Source organism: Lates calcarifer, unplaced genomic scaffold (genome assembly GCF_001640805.2).
Source record: "Lates calcarifer isolate ASB-BC8 unplaced genomic scaffold, TLL_Latcal_v3 _unitig_2012_quiver_962, whole genome shotgun sequence".
Lineage (NCBI taxonomy): Eukaryota > Metazoa > Chordata > Actinopteri > Centropomidae > Lates > Lates calcarifer.
In genome coordinates this window covers 19,685-35,286 of record NW_026115920.1, presented here as the reverse complement: position 1 = coordinate 35,286, position 15,602 = coordinate 19,685, and the positions used below count along the sequence as shown (strand labels likewise).

General features: G+C 42.2%; 1 protein-coding gene across 4 annotated transcripts; it reads left to right on the top strand.

Annotated features, from left to right (window-relative positions):
• Positions 1-5,655: 5,655 nt before the first annotated feature.
• On the top strand, positions 5,656-15,160 carry LOC108891748 (protein NLRC3). Of its 4 annotated transcripts, none has more exons than XM_018689056.2 (11): positions 5,656-5,734; positions 7,153-7,289; positions 7,416-7,526; positions 9,053-9,163; positions 10,098-10,176; positions 10,353-10,581; positions 10,740-12,567; positions 12,668-12,841; positions 12,973-13,146; positions 13,468-13,514; positions 13,629-15,160. In XM_018689056.2, the coding sequence occupies exons 2-11, from the start codon at positions 7,201-7,203 to the stop codon at positions 14,156-14,158; spliced, it is 3,372 nt and encodes a 1,123-aa protein (XP_018544572.1). In that variant the 5' UTR covers positions 5,656-5,734; positions 7,153-7,200; the 3' UTR covers positions 14,159-15,160. The 4 variants fall into 4 exon arrangements, with proteins under 4 accessions (XP_018544572.1, XP_050923753.1, XP_018544573.1 ...); XM_051067795.1 differs by having other exon boundaries at positions 5,714-5,840; XM_051067796.1 differs by lacking the exon at positions 7,416-7,526.
• Positions 15,161-15,602: the final 442 nt, after the last annotated feature.

Sequence of the window (15,602 nt, the reverse complement as noted above, 5' to 3'; positions counted from 1 at the left end):
AATGTCCAAGAGCAGAAATCTGAACTTTTTCCAGACGAGGTTTAGGATCTTTGTTTGTATCAGAGAAAATTCTGTCGACAGCCGGAAATATTCTGTGTTCTCCCTGTTAGGAATAAAATGCTTTTTAAATCAGGCTGTGAATGAACAAAGTTTCAGGATATAAACAGGAATAAAACTGAAGAAAACTGCCTTTAAAGTTTTAATTTAAATCAACACAGACCGAGTTTAGTTAAAGGTTTTACCTTGTTCACCTGTAGCGTTTCGTCTTCTGGTTCATGAATGTCCTCTTTTTTATTCTGTATTTGTTTCTCTGAAGTTGAACCAGACGACCTGAGGACCAGAGTCGAACATATTCAGTGAAGTTTTCAGCCTGGATCAGTTTTTGCAGAGCAGAGGAACGAGCGTCTGCTGCTCTCACAGTAATCACACATATCAGACTCATATCAGAGGAAATACTGCACTGATCTGCAGCCGCCTCCATCTCTGCTGCTCTCTGATCAGATGTTTGGCAGCAGATCAAACGCAGCGTTAACTCTCAGCTGGATCCTCTCCAGTCTGATAAATCTGTGGATTCTGCTCGGGGTAATTGAGACGATCACCGGGCTTTCTGGGTAATGAGGAGACGAGGTTGTGCAGAGGTCACAGACGTAAAGACGATGCAGGGAGGATGAAAATTCACATTTGGATTTTTATGACTTCTCAGGAGGAAGTGGAGTTTATTCAAACCAGAAGTAAAGGTGAAGATCCTGATCCAGATAAATCTGAACACAGATGTTAAACGTGTCTCTATGTGATTCACTGATTTCCACTTCATTATCTCTGATGTCTGTCCAGAATAAAGCTCCAGAAATCCACTGAGAAATCTTAAGCTGCAGAGCTTCATTCAGAATCTTCTTCAGTGTCACAGTGATACAGTGACGTTTGTCTGTAACTGCAGTGAACAGCTGAGAGTAAATTCAGTGTATTTAATTTTCCAAAATGTAAAGAAATAGAGGATAAAAAACTGGACCAAAAGACTTAGTAGAAGAAAATAATTTCCCGATGCTGAGTTTATATTCAGTGTTTATTTATTGGTCTTCAGTGAAGATGAGGTCTGAGCTGACCGAGCAGGTCGGTCAAACTTTAACTCTGCAGCTGTTTTCTCCGCCTCAGCTGTAAAACTGGAAACAGCTTTTCAAACTATGGAAATGTTGCTGCTGAGAATCAGATTATCACCACAAAGGTCGACAGCAGGGAGTCGACAGAGGAGGAGGCCGTAAAGAGACACACAGCAGAGAGGATTGTGGGAGCAGTTTGAGGTGTCCAGCCTCAGCCTCAAAGGTCACATGACCTCCACTGGTTAAACATGGCTACCTGAATCTGATCCAGGTCTCTGCTGCAGCCTATAGAGAGACCTCTGGGTCTGAACTCAGTCCTTCAGACTCTGTGTTCCTCTAAAGATCATCATCACCATCCCTGACATCACTATCCCTAACCCTAACCCTAACCCAGTCCAGACTGATCTGGTCTGTGATTCCCTGATGGAGGAACCAGATCAGAGCAGGAGCGTCTCTCTGATGAAGACTCCTCTCCTCTGAGAGCTCCTCCTCTCCTCACACCTCTAACACCCTGACATGACCAACAACACTGAAGCTTTAGTTAGTCCCTCTCTGTGACTTTGGATTAAAACCTCTGACAGGTGATTAATGAATGAAGCTACAGGAGGAGGTCAGGCTGCATGGAGGAGGTTCACATCCAGAGTCCAGAGTCCGGTCTGTGGTCCAGACAACTAAATCTTTGGTTAAGGACTGATGGTGGTTTTGGTTAAACTGGTTCAGTGCCTGGAAACTTGGCCTGTCAAGTAACATTTAGAAAAGTGATGTTTGAAGCTCTGGCTGAATCATTTTGGGAAAATATTTAATTGTGATTTTTCTGTGATCTGATTTTTGAAAGTCAAGCTTCAGTAACTTTACATTCATCATACTGCAGTGTTTCCTCTGTCCACTGTAAAAATAATCGCAGCCTTTGTAGTGAAGGAGGTCAACAAGGAAATCAAAGGGCAGATGGAGATTCCTCTGTTTATAGTTTAATGTACCTAAGAACCAAACCAGGATCTTTCTCTGAACCTGAACCAGGATCTGTGAGAGTCTCAACAGAACCAGAAAACGGTTTAATAATGTAAACACATGTCGTTGAACATTTTACTGATCTGTTCAGTATCAACATGTGTGACTTGACAAATCAAACAAACAAACTGAAACATCATTTCCAGGAGACAGAAGCCCTGACGTAGAAATATCGATCAGTGCAGCTTTAATCCAGCAGCAGCTGAGTCTCGATGACGGCTCCTAAAAAGGAAACTTCATCTGAAGCTGGTTCTTTGGTTCGAGTCCAGAGACCTGAGGCTCTGAGCTGCTGGTCTGTTAATGACAGAGCGAACAGCTGTGCTGCTTTTCAATCCTTCCTCTCATTTCAGCCTCTTATCCTCCATCTCAGTCTGCTTCCTCTCACCATTATTTGCATATTTTCACTGTACCTTAAACTCTGTTATCTGCAGGCAGCGAGGTCAGGAGCTCACAGCCATTAATGTTATTTTTAGAGGTCACTTTTATCTGAAGCATCTCATCAAAACAGCAGGAGGGGGTTTATTTTTAGTCCTGACTGGAGCTGATCAGTGCGTGATGCATTCACTTGCTCATACTTTAGTACTGTAGTTCAGTGTCTTTTAGCCTGTTGTAGTGATTGAACCAGGAGACTCTGATGAAAGGCTCCGTCAGACTGCAGCTGATGATGTTTATGAACAGACGTCAGATAACGATCATCACTTCCCTCTCTCCTCTCTGACCTTTACATCCTTTATTTATCCACAGGCAGGTTTTGCATGTTGTTTTTCTTCTGTCAGCTCAGGTTTGTTGACGATAAATCAAATGAGAATCTGAGCAGCAGAAGTGGAGACGTCCTGAAACTACATTTCCCATAATCTGTCATTAGTTCCCACGTCTAACAGCTGATCTACTTTTTATTTTTACAGAAACGCTGAGTGAATCTGTGTTTTTACAGACGGGACTCTTCTCTTCTTCTCTTCAGGATCATGTTCCTGCAGCCTGGAGAGGTTTTTGTTTTCCTTCTCTCGGTGTTGAATATCCGGGCTGACTTTGAATGCAGCACGGTGGGGTGAAACCGGATCCATCGGTCGGGCCTCAGTGCTGCTTTGAAGTGACAGCGCTGGGTGTAAATGTCACCGCTGGCCAGAGGTGAGGGTGGGTCACCGCCTTAATAATTCAACAGGAAGGACTGCGACCACTTCCTCTGAGGGGTGGTGTGGTGGTGGTGGTGGTGGGGGGGGTCAGTTACATGTTACTCAGCAGAAGGGGGGGAGGGGGGGGGGGGGGGGGGGGGGTTAGATCTGATGCTCAGTCTGCAGCTTTCACACAACATATTCAGAGATTTAAAAATGTTTGATTATCATCAGTTTGTGGTGAATGATGCGTTCAGGTTCCCCTTTGTCAATGTGACTGAACTCAGGAACCTCCTGGTTACTGTGATCATCACACAGGTTTGTACTACATTACCCATGAGCCTCAGCTGCTGTTGCTGTGTACAGGAGCCAGACAGAGCTGTAAATCCCCAACACTTCCTGTCAACTCTAATAAAAAAACCATTGATGGTGACACATGAAAAAAGTTTCTATCGATGGATTTTGTCACTTCTGTTATTGATCTTTGAAACTTGACTCTAATTATTGGAACTTGGAACTTCCCATAATGCTTTGGCAAATGAAAACAGAAAATAAAATGTCATGAAGTCTGTGACCTACAACTTTAACTCGAATATCTGTTTCCATTCAGTCAAAGTGTCTCATTAACAGCAGCAGAATCAGCTGTGATCAGCTCCTGTGGTTCAGACAACTCACTGTTTCACTGTGATACTGAAACAGGAGGATTCTGAATGGAGTTCTGCTTCCTCTGTTTTTATTCTTGATGGACATAATGTTCATGATCAGCGTGTCACTCACTGAATCCACCAACATGAGTGTGTAATGGAAACTGAACCAATCATAGAGCTCGTGTTTGTCCTTACAGATGGGTCTGAATTCGTCCAGAGTGAATGTGTTTAATCCTCAGCAGTTGAATCTTTTAGCTTTAGCGTCTAGCTTTGACTCATTCTATTGTTTTTTTTTTGTTTTTTTTGTTTGTTTTTTTTTTGGCTGTGTTTTTTTGTGTAGATGGTTTTGATTTGAGGCTGAAGAGACGACTGAAATCAGACTAAAACAAAATAAGAATAAAACTGTGAAAATGTGAAATAAACCAGTGAACAACAAAGTATGTCCATTAAACTGCCTGTTTTTGTTGCAGGAATCAGACGACTCAGAGAGGATGATGGGAGTCAGTCCTGGTGGAATGAGTCCATCTAGAGGCTGAAACAACTCAGAGCAGTCAAACACTCTACACTGTAGTGGAGTCCACTCCACCAGATGGAGCTAAAGGTAACATGATGAGATCCCAGTACTGTAGTTTTCATGGCACTTGAATAAATGTTGAGTCAGAGCTGGAGCAAAGGAGAAGAGGAAGCTCAGCTGCTGTGTGACAAACAAACCCTGCTCACCTGAGAGAGACACCTGTTCCACCTGTTAGAAGAACAAAAACCTTTAAAAAACTGCTATCAGTTGAATTCTCATTATCAGGGTTTGGATCAATTCACTGAACGTAAAATTCTGACAGAAATTTCTGTTTAATGCTGTTTTTTTAGAGATGGGACAAAAACAAGGTGGAGCCAGATGAATCCTGCAGGTGCACTGGTCAAAGTTAAACAGCTGAATATGCTGCAGACTCCACATCTCACCACAGACACACTGATACTCTGCAGGGTCGACATCCTCCCTGAACATGTCTGTACTCTGAATATATCACCAACCCTCTGGAGGACTCGTGCACCTACATCCTCTTTGCTCTACAGTCGGACTGAGTACCTGACAGTCTCAGGTCATCCAGTCTGGCACACTACCTCAGACAGATCTGTGTCTGCACCGGACCAGGTCCAGGATGCTGCCCTCGTCATGACAGGATGTTAACTCACACAGAAAAACTGACCTTCCACACATTCTGTCCTCAAACACACCACACACACTCTAACTGTCCTCACAGACACTCAGGATATTCAGACACGATGTCCTCACATAATTATTTTTCATTCATAAACAATGACATAAACAAATCAAACACAAACTTAAGTTGCAGAAAAAAGTTGTTGTGTGTTCATTCTTTCACACATGTCCTTGTAAACTGTGAGGGTATAAACACAGTCCTCATACATACTGTAAGCAAACACACTGTCCTCATATACACTTATTTTTATACCCACTCTGAGTGTGTCTGTCTGATGATGCCATCGTCACATATTGTGGAGCAGTTCATACACAGATGTTATAAATATGAATGATAATGGAGACTGACAGGATGATTTATTGTTTTTCACATAAAGAGATAGAACAGGCTGCTTTAACTCACATTTATATTTTTTTATTTCCTTGTTGGAAAATTAAAGTCACTGAAGATAAAACTGCATCATCAGAACTTCATGATCCAACTGATAACAAGTCTTTATTGTCTGTTAATATTTGACTTCAGTTGTTTCGTTCCAAAGGTCAGAGCTGCTCTATGATCAGATTCCTCTACAGAAGTCTTCAGTCTGAAGATAAACACAGAGCTGGATGTGGACTGGATGTGGATCAACAGACCTCTGAAAACCTCCTGCTGTGAGTTACATGTTTGTTCTTTCTCTGGTTGGTTTCCTGGTCGAAGCTGCAGTTTAATTTCACCTTCAGTCATCAGCTTCATGCAGATTATTTTCACCATCAGAAGGTAACGTAACCAACAGTTTTCATCATGTTTGTGTCAGTGGGTGTTAAACTGATCTGGGAACAGTTATAAAATACAAACCAGTTCATCACCTCAGAAAATCTGAAAAACATTCAGAGATTAAATCGACTTAAATCAACAAGTAAAAATTTGAAAATTGTTCGATGTACAACTTTCACTGACTCCTTGTTCTAAAAGAAGTGATGTTATTATAAACATGTAATATGTGAATGAGCAGATTAAACATTTGTCTTTTAGGCCAAATCTAAGGTGCAGTTTATGACTGAGACTGGGTTTTATCAGTATCATTAACTACCAAAGCAGTGACAGTTCAAAGTCCACAGTCCAGCATAAAAGATGTTGAAGTTGTTTTTGATATTGTTATTTATTTACAGGTAATAAAAAGATATAACACGTTACAGTCAGAGATCTCAGAAAAGAATATGAATCTAATATCATTATATTTTCGTTTTTCCCCTTCGGTCTGATGGATCTGATGTTCTGGGTTATTTTTTTGGAGTATATAGTCTAGACTAAAATAATCCAACGGCTTCAGCCTGTTCCTTCTTTGTTTATGTATTATACTGAAATTTGTGGGAAATAAATTGTTGTTTTTCAAGATGCATATGACCAAAATAAAAACTATTCATTCATTTATTCAAAATGTTCAATGTCTCATAAATGCAGCTGTAATAATCTTTATTATATTTATTTAACCAGAATAGTAACAAAATGTTCATTCAGAAAAAGTTATTCTGGTTTTGTTTAGACACTCTTTGTTAAAGTAAAAAAAAAAAAAAAAAAGCTGTAGTCTTTGTTAAATATGGATAATATATAAAAACTACTCTTCAGTTACATAACTGGGAAAACAACTTGGTAGGATACAAACATAACTTGTGGTAAAGAAGAGTCAAGAGAAAGATGCTGTGTTCAGGATCCAGTGAATATTTACAATAAGACTATTCAAGATAATCACATGTAAACTTTGTTCTGTGTTGTAGCAGCAAAGAAATAATAATCATCGAGGCAAGAATCACTTTTATCCAGCTTTATTTTAGCCATAGTAACACACTCAGCTTCAACTCTATGTTCCCTGTCCTCAGTCTGTTAAAACTCATTCTTAGATGTATTATCCCCCTAGTGGTGGACACAACACACTCCCTGTTGTCGGGTGATTGGATCAGTTCAGTGATTTTCTGGTTTAATGTCATGTTGATGTTTGTAGACTTTGACTGTGAAGTTAAGAGAGTGTGACAGTGTCCTCAGATTGATGATGAAGGATCAGCAGCAGTTTCTCTCTGTGTTTCCTCTACAGGTAAAGATAGAACAACTCTCAGCTCTCTCTGCAGGTGGAGGCTCTGCTATGAATCAGAGTGAGGACAGAGAGGAGGGAGTCCCTCCCTCTAAAACCACTCTGTGTGGGGAACACGAGAGCAAGACCAAAGCTCAGAGGTGAGATGAGGATCTCTAACTGTTTTCTATCTGTTTCTAACATTTCAGCTGCTGACAGTCTGCCCACATTTCATCTTTTTTCAGGTTCAAACTACTTTTCATTTGTCTCTTGTTTGTTTGTATCAGGAAGCAGCAGCAGAGACCAGACTCTCCTGAACCCAGCTGTCTGTCCATGAAGAGTGACGGGTCTATGGGTCGTCTTATTAACTTTAAAGATGATCAACCTGCTGATGGAAGGTAAGAATTTCAAACTGAACTTTGTTATTATCTGACTCTCCTGAGAAGAGGAATCATGTCTTGGTCCAGAGCTTCATAGTCTGTTGTAGGACTGAACAATAGTTTCATGACCAACATGACAGTGTACACCTGTGCAGCAGTCACATTAAAATCAGATCAGAATAGAAAACAAAGCTAAAAGGTTTGTTAGTTCTCAGTGTTTTATTCTTGTCTGCTCTTTGTTGCAGCTCAGTTCATCTCATTAGAAGTGCACAGCACTCAGAACAGTCACAAATGTAACCAGACATAAAGTCAGTACCTGCCTACAGCAAACTGTTTTATTGTGAAAGGTGGTCTGTCATGGCTGCCATCAGCTGGGCTGCAGTAGAAAAGTTCCTCTCCGAACCACTTTTCCTCAACCTCGATGAAAAAACACCCTGAGGTAAAGAAAAGATGTGAAGTAGAATTCATACGGACAATGAACACGAGGGTACATTTAAATGTGCCGGTGGATGTTACTTACATAGGTCAATAAATGTTGTGCTGCAAAGAATTGTGGGATGACATTATCTCCTTTCCTTTCTTAAAGGAAATTCTCCTCTACTAAAGGAGATAAGATAGGAAGCACTGAGGCTCTTGCTTTAGCATCTAGAGAATTCAACCAGCTGTTATCATTGTTTTGTTTTAGTTTTTATTTTCAAAGATATCTATTTTAATACTTCCTGTGAGTATCTGATGGTTAAACGTTCCTTGTGTATTAATTGAGAACATCCCTTTTTAGGAGCTGTGATTCTCTTTTAAACAGGAAATCTTTCTTGTACAGCACTGAGTTCGTCACTGTACTTCAATGTGTTGTAAATAAAGTTGGTTTAAAGTGTTAGTGCAGTTAGATTCTGTCTCTTCCTGAGTTCTTATGAATTCTCCTTCACATCTTTATTTGACCTCATGACACTTTCCATCAAGGTCAAATAAAAGTGGTTAGTGGTTGGTTTTATTGATCTTTTGAGTGGAGTCCTGGTGTTAGCTCAGCTCATAGTGCTACATCCAAGCTGTGATTGGACAGTTGATTGTTTTTCACTTTGACACAGACATGTCAGAAAGAACCAACTCCCTATAACGTCCAGAGCTTTTTATTCAGCATTGGCAGGTCTATGCTGCCCCCTGCAGGACAACACTGAGATGTAACACACCTCCTCCAGGTCCTCTTTCTGATGTTGCAGGGAAACCAAAGCATTCAGTTAATGAGTTAATGAGTTAATAGCCAAGTAATATATTACATTTAACATTTAATCATGAAACATAAGATTCGTAGTTTAAAGTCTATTATATGTTTATAGAGGTGCTCAGTTATCTAAGTCATGGTAGTCTGAAGTGCTAGAGTTGAAGGCAACCGGACATCCAGTCCTTTAACTCCAGCACTGAGTAATGTCTATTGTAGGTGTTTTTCTCTTTGTTAGCTAACATTTCAGCTGCTGACAGTCTGCCCACATTTCATCTTTTTTCAGGTTCAAACTACTTTTCATTTGTCTCTTGTTTGTTTGTATCAGGAAGCAGCAGCAGAGACCAGACTCTCCTGAACCCAGCTGTCTGTCCATGAAGAGTGACGGGTCTATGATTGAACCTATTAACTTTAAAGATGATCAACCTGCTGATGGAAGGTAAGAATTTCAAACTGAACTTTCTTATTATCTGACTCTCCTGAGAAGAGGAATCATGTCTTGGTCCAGAGCTTCATAGTCTGTTGTAGGACTGAACTACCTGCTCAGGTAGCTGCTGATCCTCCTCAGAGGGACATCAGAGGACATTCAGGCTTTAAACTTGTCAGGTAAGTCTGACTTGTCCTCACCAGTGAGCTGGACACTGAGTTCCTGAATGGTTGACTGAACAGCAGCTGTATCTCAAAGACTGCAGTCAGAGATTTTACCAAGGCTCCTGACTGGTTTCTCTGAGATATGTGGGCCTGGGGAACCATCCAGAGAGAAGAGGAGTTTAACCACATTTCTGATGAAAGACCTTCATGAGGTCCAACCACAGCAGAACCAGGTTTCCCTTGTTCTCACATTTGTCCCTGATGAGCTGGGTGACTTCCCCTGTGGGTTCCAGGTTCTCTGGTGGTCTGGGAATCCTTTCTGCTCTGACTTGTCACTGTTGTAGTTGTTGAGGAGGAACTCTATGATCCTCTGTTGATGAGAACAAAGAATATCTTCCCTTCTTCACTGAGCAGGAAGATGAATCTAAACTGATCCAAGGTCTTAGAGTTCTTCTCCTCATGACTGATGTGACCAGGGGTCATCAGGCCTTTATGGTCTTTTAGCATCAGACTCCTTCAACAAGGTGACCCAGCTAAGACTGATGAGACCCTGACTTGTTGTGTATTTAGTTACTGAGGTAGACACAGACTGTTACTGAACCATACACCTCCTGTGAAACATCCTCATTTCCTTCTTCCTCTTGACTCATGACTGAGTCGTCTGCCAGTCACCTGCCATCCTCACTTCATCACTGGAGGAACCTGAACTCATCAGTCTCCTGTAATAAGTTGTGTCAGATTGGAGTCATTCATTTTCCTTAAAGTTGATGTTTTCTCCACAGAGTTCAGCAGCAGAGCTCAGAGGTCCACAGTGATCAGTCTGCCCAGCAGCATCAACCAGACCTGGACTCCATATTGATGGTCTGTACATGTACTGTTGAACTACATCAACCACAGATTAAATGCTGAACTACCATTCAGGTCCTAACAGTCTCCATGCTGCTCTGTTTAGACCAGCAGGCCTTCAGACTGACACATGAATCACAGGTTGTTTTCTACCAGTTTAAATTCAATGTTCAGTTTATCATCTGTTCCAGCTGCTGGAGGAGAACATCATCACTTTTGTGAAGAAGGAGCTAAAGAGAGTTCAGAGGGTCCTGAGACCAGATTACCCAGAATGCTTAGAGAGTCAGAGGGAGGATGAGGAGGTGTTGGACGGTGAGGATGAAGAGCAGAGGAGGAGCAGCAGAGAGGAGTTTCTGAAGATCACAGTGAACTTCCTGAGGAGAATGAAGCAGGAGGAGCTGGCTGACTGTCTGCAGAGCAGTAAGAGGATTTCTCTAAAGATTTAACATGATGGAGAAATGAGACATTTACTGACGTCTCAACACATGGAGGGAAATATGTTCATGTACTCATTCTTTAGGGGGATGAAATGTTGACTTTATAAGTTATTTATTAATTTAATCTGTTTGTTCATTCAGAAATTCATGCTGCAGTTTGTCAACATAAACTCAGGTCAAACCTGAAGAAGAAGTTCCAGTGTTTGTTTGAGGGGATCTCTAAAGCAGGAAACCCAACCCTTCTGAATCAGATCTACACAGAGCTCTACATCACAGAGGGAGGGACTGGAGAGGTCAGTGATGAACATGAGGTCAGACAGATTGAAACAGCATCCAGGAAACCAGACAGACCAGAAACAACCATCAGACAAGAAGACATCTTTAAAGCCTCACCTGGAAGAGATGAACCAATCAGAACAGTGATGACAAAGGGAGTGGCTGGCATTGGGAAAACAGTCTTAACACAGAAGTTCACTCTGGACTGGGCTGAAGACAAAGCCAACCAGGACATACACTTCACATTTCCATTCACTTTCAGAGAGCTGAATGTGCTGAAAGAGAAAAAGTTCAGCTTGGTGGAACTTGTTCATCACTTCTTTACTGAAACCAAAGAAGCAGGAATCTGCAGGTTTGAAGAGTTCCAGGTTGTGTTCATCTTTGACGGTCTGGATGAGTGTCGACTTCCTCTGGACTTCCACAACACTGAGATCCTGACTGATGTTACAGAGTCCACCTCAGTGGACGTGCTGCTGACAAACCTCATCAGGGGGAAACTGCTTCCCTCTGCTCGCCTCTGGATAACCACACGACCTGCAGCAGCCAATCAGATCCCTCCTGAGTGTGTTGACATGGTGACAGAGGTCAGAGGGTTCACTGACCCACAGAAGGAGGAGTACTTCAGGAAGAGGTTCAGAGATGAGGATCAGGCCAGCAGGATCATCTCCCACATCAAGACCTCACGAAGCCTCCACATCATGTGCCACATCCCAGTCTTCTGCTGGATCACTGCTACAGTTCTGGAGGATGTGTTGAAAACCAGAGAGGGAGAAGAGCTGCCCAAGACCCTGACTCAGATGTACATCCACTTCCTGGTGGTTCAGACCAAACTGAAGAACGTCAAGTATGATGGAAGAGGTGAGAGAGATCCACACTGGAGTCCAGAGACCAGGAAGATGATTGAGTCTCTGGGAAAACTGGCTTTTGAGCAGCTGCAGAAAGGAAACCTGATCTTCTATGAATCAGACCTGACAGAATGTGGCATCGATATCAGAGCAGCCTCAGTGTACTCAGGAGTGTTCACACAGATCTTTAAAGAGGAGAGAGGACTGTACCAGGACAAGGTGTTCTGCTTCGTCCATCTGAGTGTTCAGGAGTTTCTGGCTGCTCTTCATGTCCATCTGACCTTCATCAACTCTGGAGTCAATCTGATGTCAGAGGAACAATCATCATACTGGTTAATTGGACTTTTCTCCTCCTTGCGGTCTAAAGTCTTCCCAGACAAACCTGAACCAGCACATCTCTACCAGAGTGTTGTGGACAAGGCCTTACAGAGTCCAAATGGACACCTGGACTTGTTCCTCCGCTTCCTCCTGGGTCTTTCACTGCAGACCAATCAGACTCTCCTACGAGGTCTGCTGACACAGACAGGAAGTGGCTCACAGACCAATCAGGAAACAGTCCAGTACATTAAGAAGAAGATCAGTGAGAATCTGTCTCCAGAGAAAAGCATCAACCTGTTCCACTGTCTGAATGAACTGAATGATCGTTCTCTAGTTAATGAGATCCGATGGCACCTTAGATCAAGAAGTCTCTCCACAGATGAACTGTCTCCTGCTCAATGGTCAGCTCTGGTCTTCATCTTACTGTCATCAGAAAAAGATCTGGACGTGTTTGACCTGAAGAAATACTCTGCTTCAGAGGAGGCTCTTCTGAGGCTGCTGCCAGTGGTCAAAGCCTCCAACAAAGCTCTGTACGTGCAGATGTATCCATCTGAAGAACTCTTTTCCTTCAGTCAAGACAAAAACACAATTCTTGTAATTAGTTTCTTTTGTTTTGTGATTCCTCTCCAGGCTGAGTGGCTGTAACCTCTCAGAAAGAAGCTGTGAAGCTCTGTCCTCAGTTCTCAGCTCCCAGTCCTCTAGTCTGAGAGACCTGGACCTGAGTAACAATGACCTGCAGGATTCAGGAGTGAAGAAGCTGTCTGCTGGACTGAAGAGTTCACACTGTTCACTGGAAACTCTCAGGTCAGGATACAGCTGTTTGTTTCCCTCCTTTTCAATATGTTCTTGTCAGTGAAGATATTAAACATTTGTAGGATTTTCCTGCTGACATAATTTTCTAAAACACTGAGTTAACTGTATTTCCTTAACTCCAGTCTGTCAGGTTGTCTGATCACAGAGGAAGGCTGTGCTTCTCTGGCCTCAGCTCTGAGATCCAACCCCTCTCATCTGAGAGAGCTGGACCTGAGCTACAATCATCCAGGAGACTCAGGAGTGAAGCTGCTGTCTGCTGGACTGGAGGATCCAGACTGGATACTGGCCACTCTCAAGTAAGAAGAGATGGACAGATGACAAGAACTTAATGTCTCTTTTCTTTTAATTCATGATTCTCCCCCTGAGTATCCTCTAGAGCTGCCACAGAGCAGATCAGTGATGACTCTTGGTTGTTGAGGTTGTTTGGACATCAAAATATCTTTTCCTCATCATCTCCTCACAATCACAAGTGAAAGAAACAAGGAAACCGTTCAGACAGATGAGTTTCAGCCTGTTTCTGTGTCACACTGACACACTGAGGAACTCTGCTTCATGTTGAACAGCAGTTAGGACTCATGTTGGATAGAAAATCATTCTGACTGTGTTTCTTCCTCCAGGGTGGATCATGGTGGAGAGCAGAGGTTAAAACCTGGTCTCAGGAAGTGTAAGTGTGGATTTAATTTGACTAATGATGATGAAACAGCAAACTGTCAGTTTGTGTTTAAATACAATGTTGATGATAAACTGCAGCTGTGTTGTGTCTTGTTCTCTCCATCAGACGCCTGTGAACTGGAAGTGGACACAAACACAGTGAACAGATTCCTCAAACTGTCTGACAACAACAGGAAGGTGACATGGGGAGAGGATCAGTCATATCCTGATCATCCAGACAGATTTGATCACTGGCCTCAGCTGCTGTGTAGAACTGGTCTGACTGGTCGCTGTTACTGGGAGGTCGAGTGGAGAGGACTGGTTTATATCTCAGTGAGTTACAGAGGAATCAGAAGGAAAGGAAGCAGTAATGACTGTTTGTTTGGAAGAAATGATCAGTCCTGGAGTCTGAGCTGCTCTGATGGTCGTTACTCTGTCTGGCACAATAACAGAGGAACATCCATCACCTCCTCCTCCTCTGTCTCTAACAGAGTAGCAGTGTATGTGGACTGTCCTGCTGGCTCTCTGTCCTTCTACAGAGTCTCCTCTGACAAACTGATCCACCTCTACACCTTCAACACCATATTCACTGAACCTCTGTATCCTGGGTTCTGGATCTGGTCATTGGGTTCCTCAGTGTCTCTGTGTGATCTGTAGGTCTGAGAGTCTGTGGAAGTGACAGCAGCTTCAGTCCTGTGGTTTAAATGTTGGTGGTGGATGAGGTTTCACTTTGGTTTCACTTTGAATCACTGAGTTCAGACAAACCTAAGTTAATGTTCATGTGTTTTCAAGAAATTATTATTTCTTCAGACGTGTTTGACAAGTTAAATCTGTTTTAGTGTAAAAATATTCTGTTACAGTTCTACAAACAACAGACCTAGTAGACTTATGCATGTGGTATTGGAAATGATTAGTTCTGCGTAGAAAGTGTTGTCAGCACCAGTCACAGATCCAGAGCAGATGATTGTATTTAACCAGATTTCACCCCAAACAGAGGTAATGAGTCATTTTCTGTAGCCAAAAGCTGAAACATGACATTAGTTCAAAATCATATCTCTAAGATATTCATGACATTTCTTCCTGATATTTTTATATTCTGTAAACTCAGAGTCAACAATGATCCACCGTCACCACACTGATGAAAACTCTTCACTAAAGATATAGTCACTGATTCTAATATGATACGTTTTTTTCAGCAAATATCTCCTCATCGTCCACCGACACCTCCAGCCAGGCAGCAACAGGGACCATTCATGCTAACAGACAGTATCATTTTAAGGATTAGCAGTAGAAGAAGGAGCAGTTTACCTTTCTGTGTTTATGTCAGAAACTCACTCTCTGCAGGACAAACTGCTGATGTTGTATTAATGTTACCTGGTCTTTAGCGCCACCTGGTGGAGCCTGGTCTCCACTGCACTGAGTTGTTTCAGCCTCTAGATGGAGTCATTACTCCAGGACTGACTCCCATCATCCTCTCTGAGTCTGTGTCTCTCAGTCTGTGTCCTGGGCCCGGTTTTTCAAAAGGTTTAATCTGGATAAAATTGATCTGGATTTGGTAATCCTTTTTTTTGCTATCCATGATCACGTAATCCATTTTACTTTTGTTCCAGACTGGGTCTGGAAAGGGACTAAATCAGATTAGGTTCTTAGATTTATGAGTAGTGAAACATAATCTTTGAATCACTTTACAAAGTTATTTAATAAAAAGAATAAGAGAAGTTTTCAGACTTTATTTAGAGATGACTGACTTGTTTTCTCTGAGACTTTGTATATTTCTTCTTCAGGATCATAAAACTAACAGACTGTCAGACAGAAACATTTAAACTGTCAGTTGATGAGTGATGAGAGTTTTTCAGAGGTCTGGCTGCTGAGTCAGTCTCTTCAGCTGGATCAAAGAGAAACCAGTTTATCTCCACTACAGAGACACTGAGCTGCATCTATTATTCACACAATCTGTGTTCACCGGCTGGTCAGGGCTGCAGGAGGGGGGAGGAGACAAGGGAGGAGGAGGGGGAAGAGACAAGGGAGGAGACTAGAGATTAGAGATTAGTGGATAAATAGCTGCAGGAGGACGACAGCAGCATTTTGTTTAACAGCAGAG

Excerpts from the sequence above, each read along its gene's own strand:
- LOC108891748 (XM_018689056.2), top strand. The coding sequence starts at position 7,201 with ATGAATCAGAGTGAGGACAGAGAGGAGGGAGTCCCTCCCTCTAAAACC. Across the intron at positions 12,568-12,667 it reads AAAGCCTCCAACAAAGCTCT|GCTGAGTGGCTGTAACCTCT; the intron begins GTACGTGCAGAT and ends ATTCCTCTCCAG. Across the intron at positions 13,515-13,628 it reads AAAACCTGGTCTCAGGAAGT|ACGCCTGTGAACTGGAAGTG; the intron begins GTAAGTGTGGAT and ends TCTCTCCATCAG.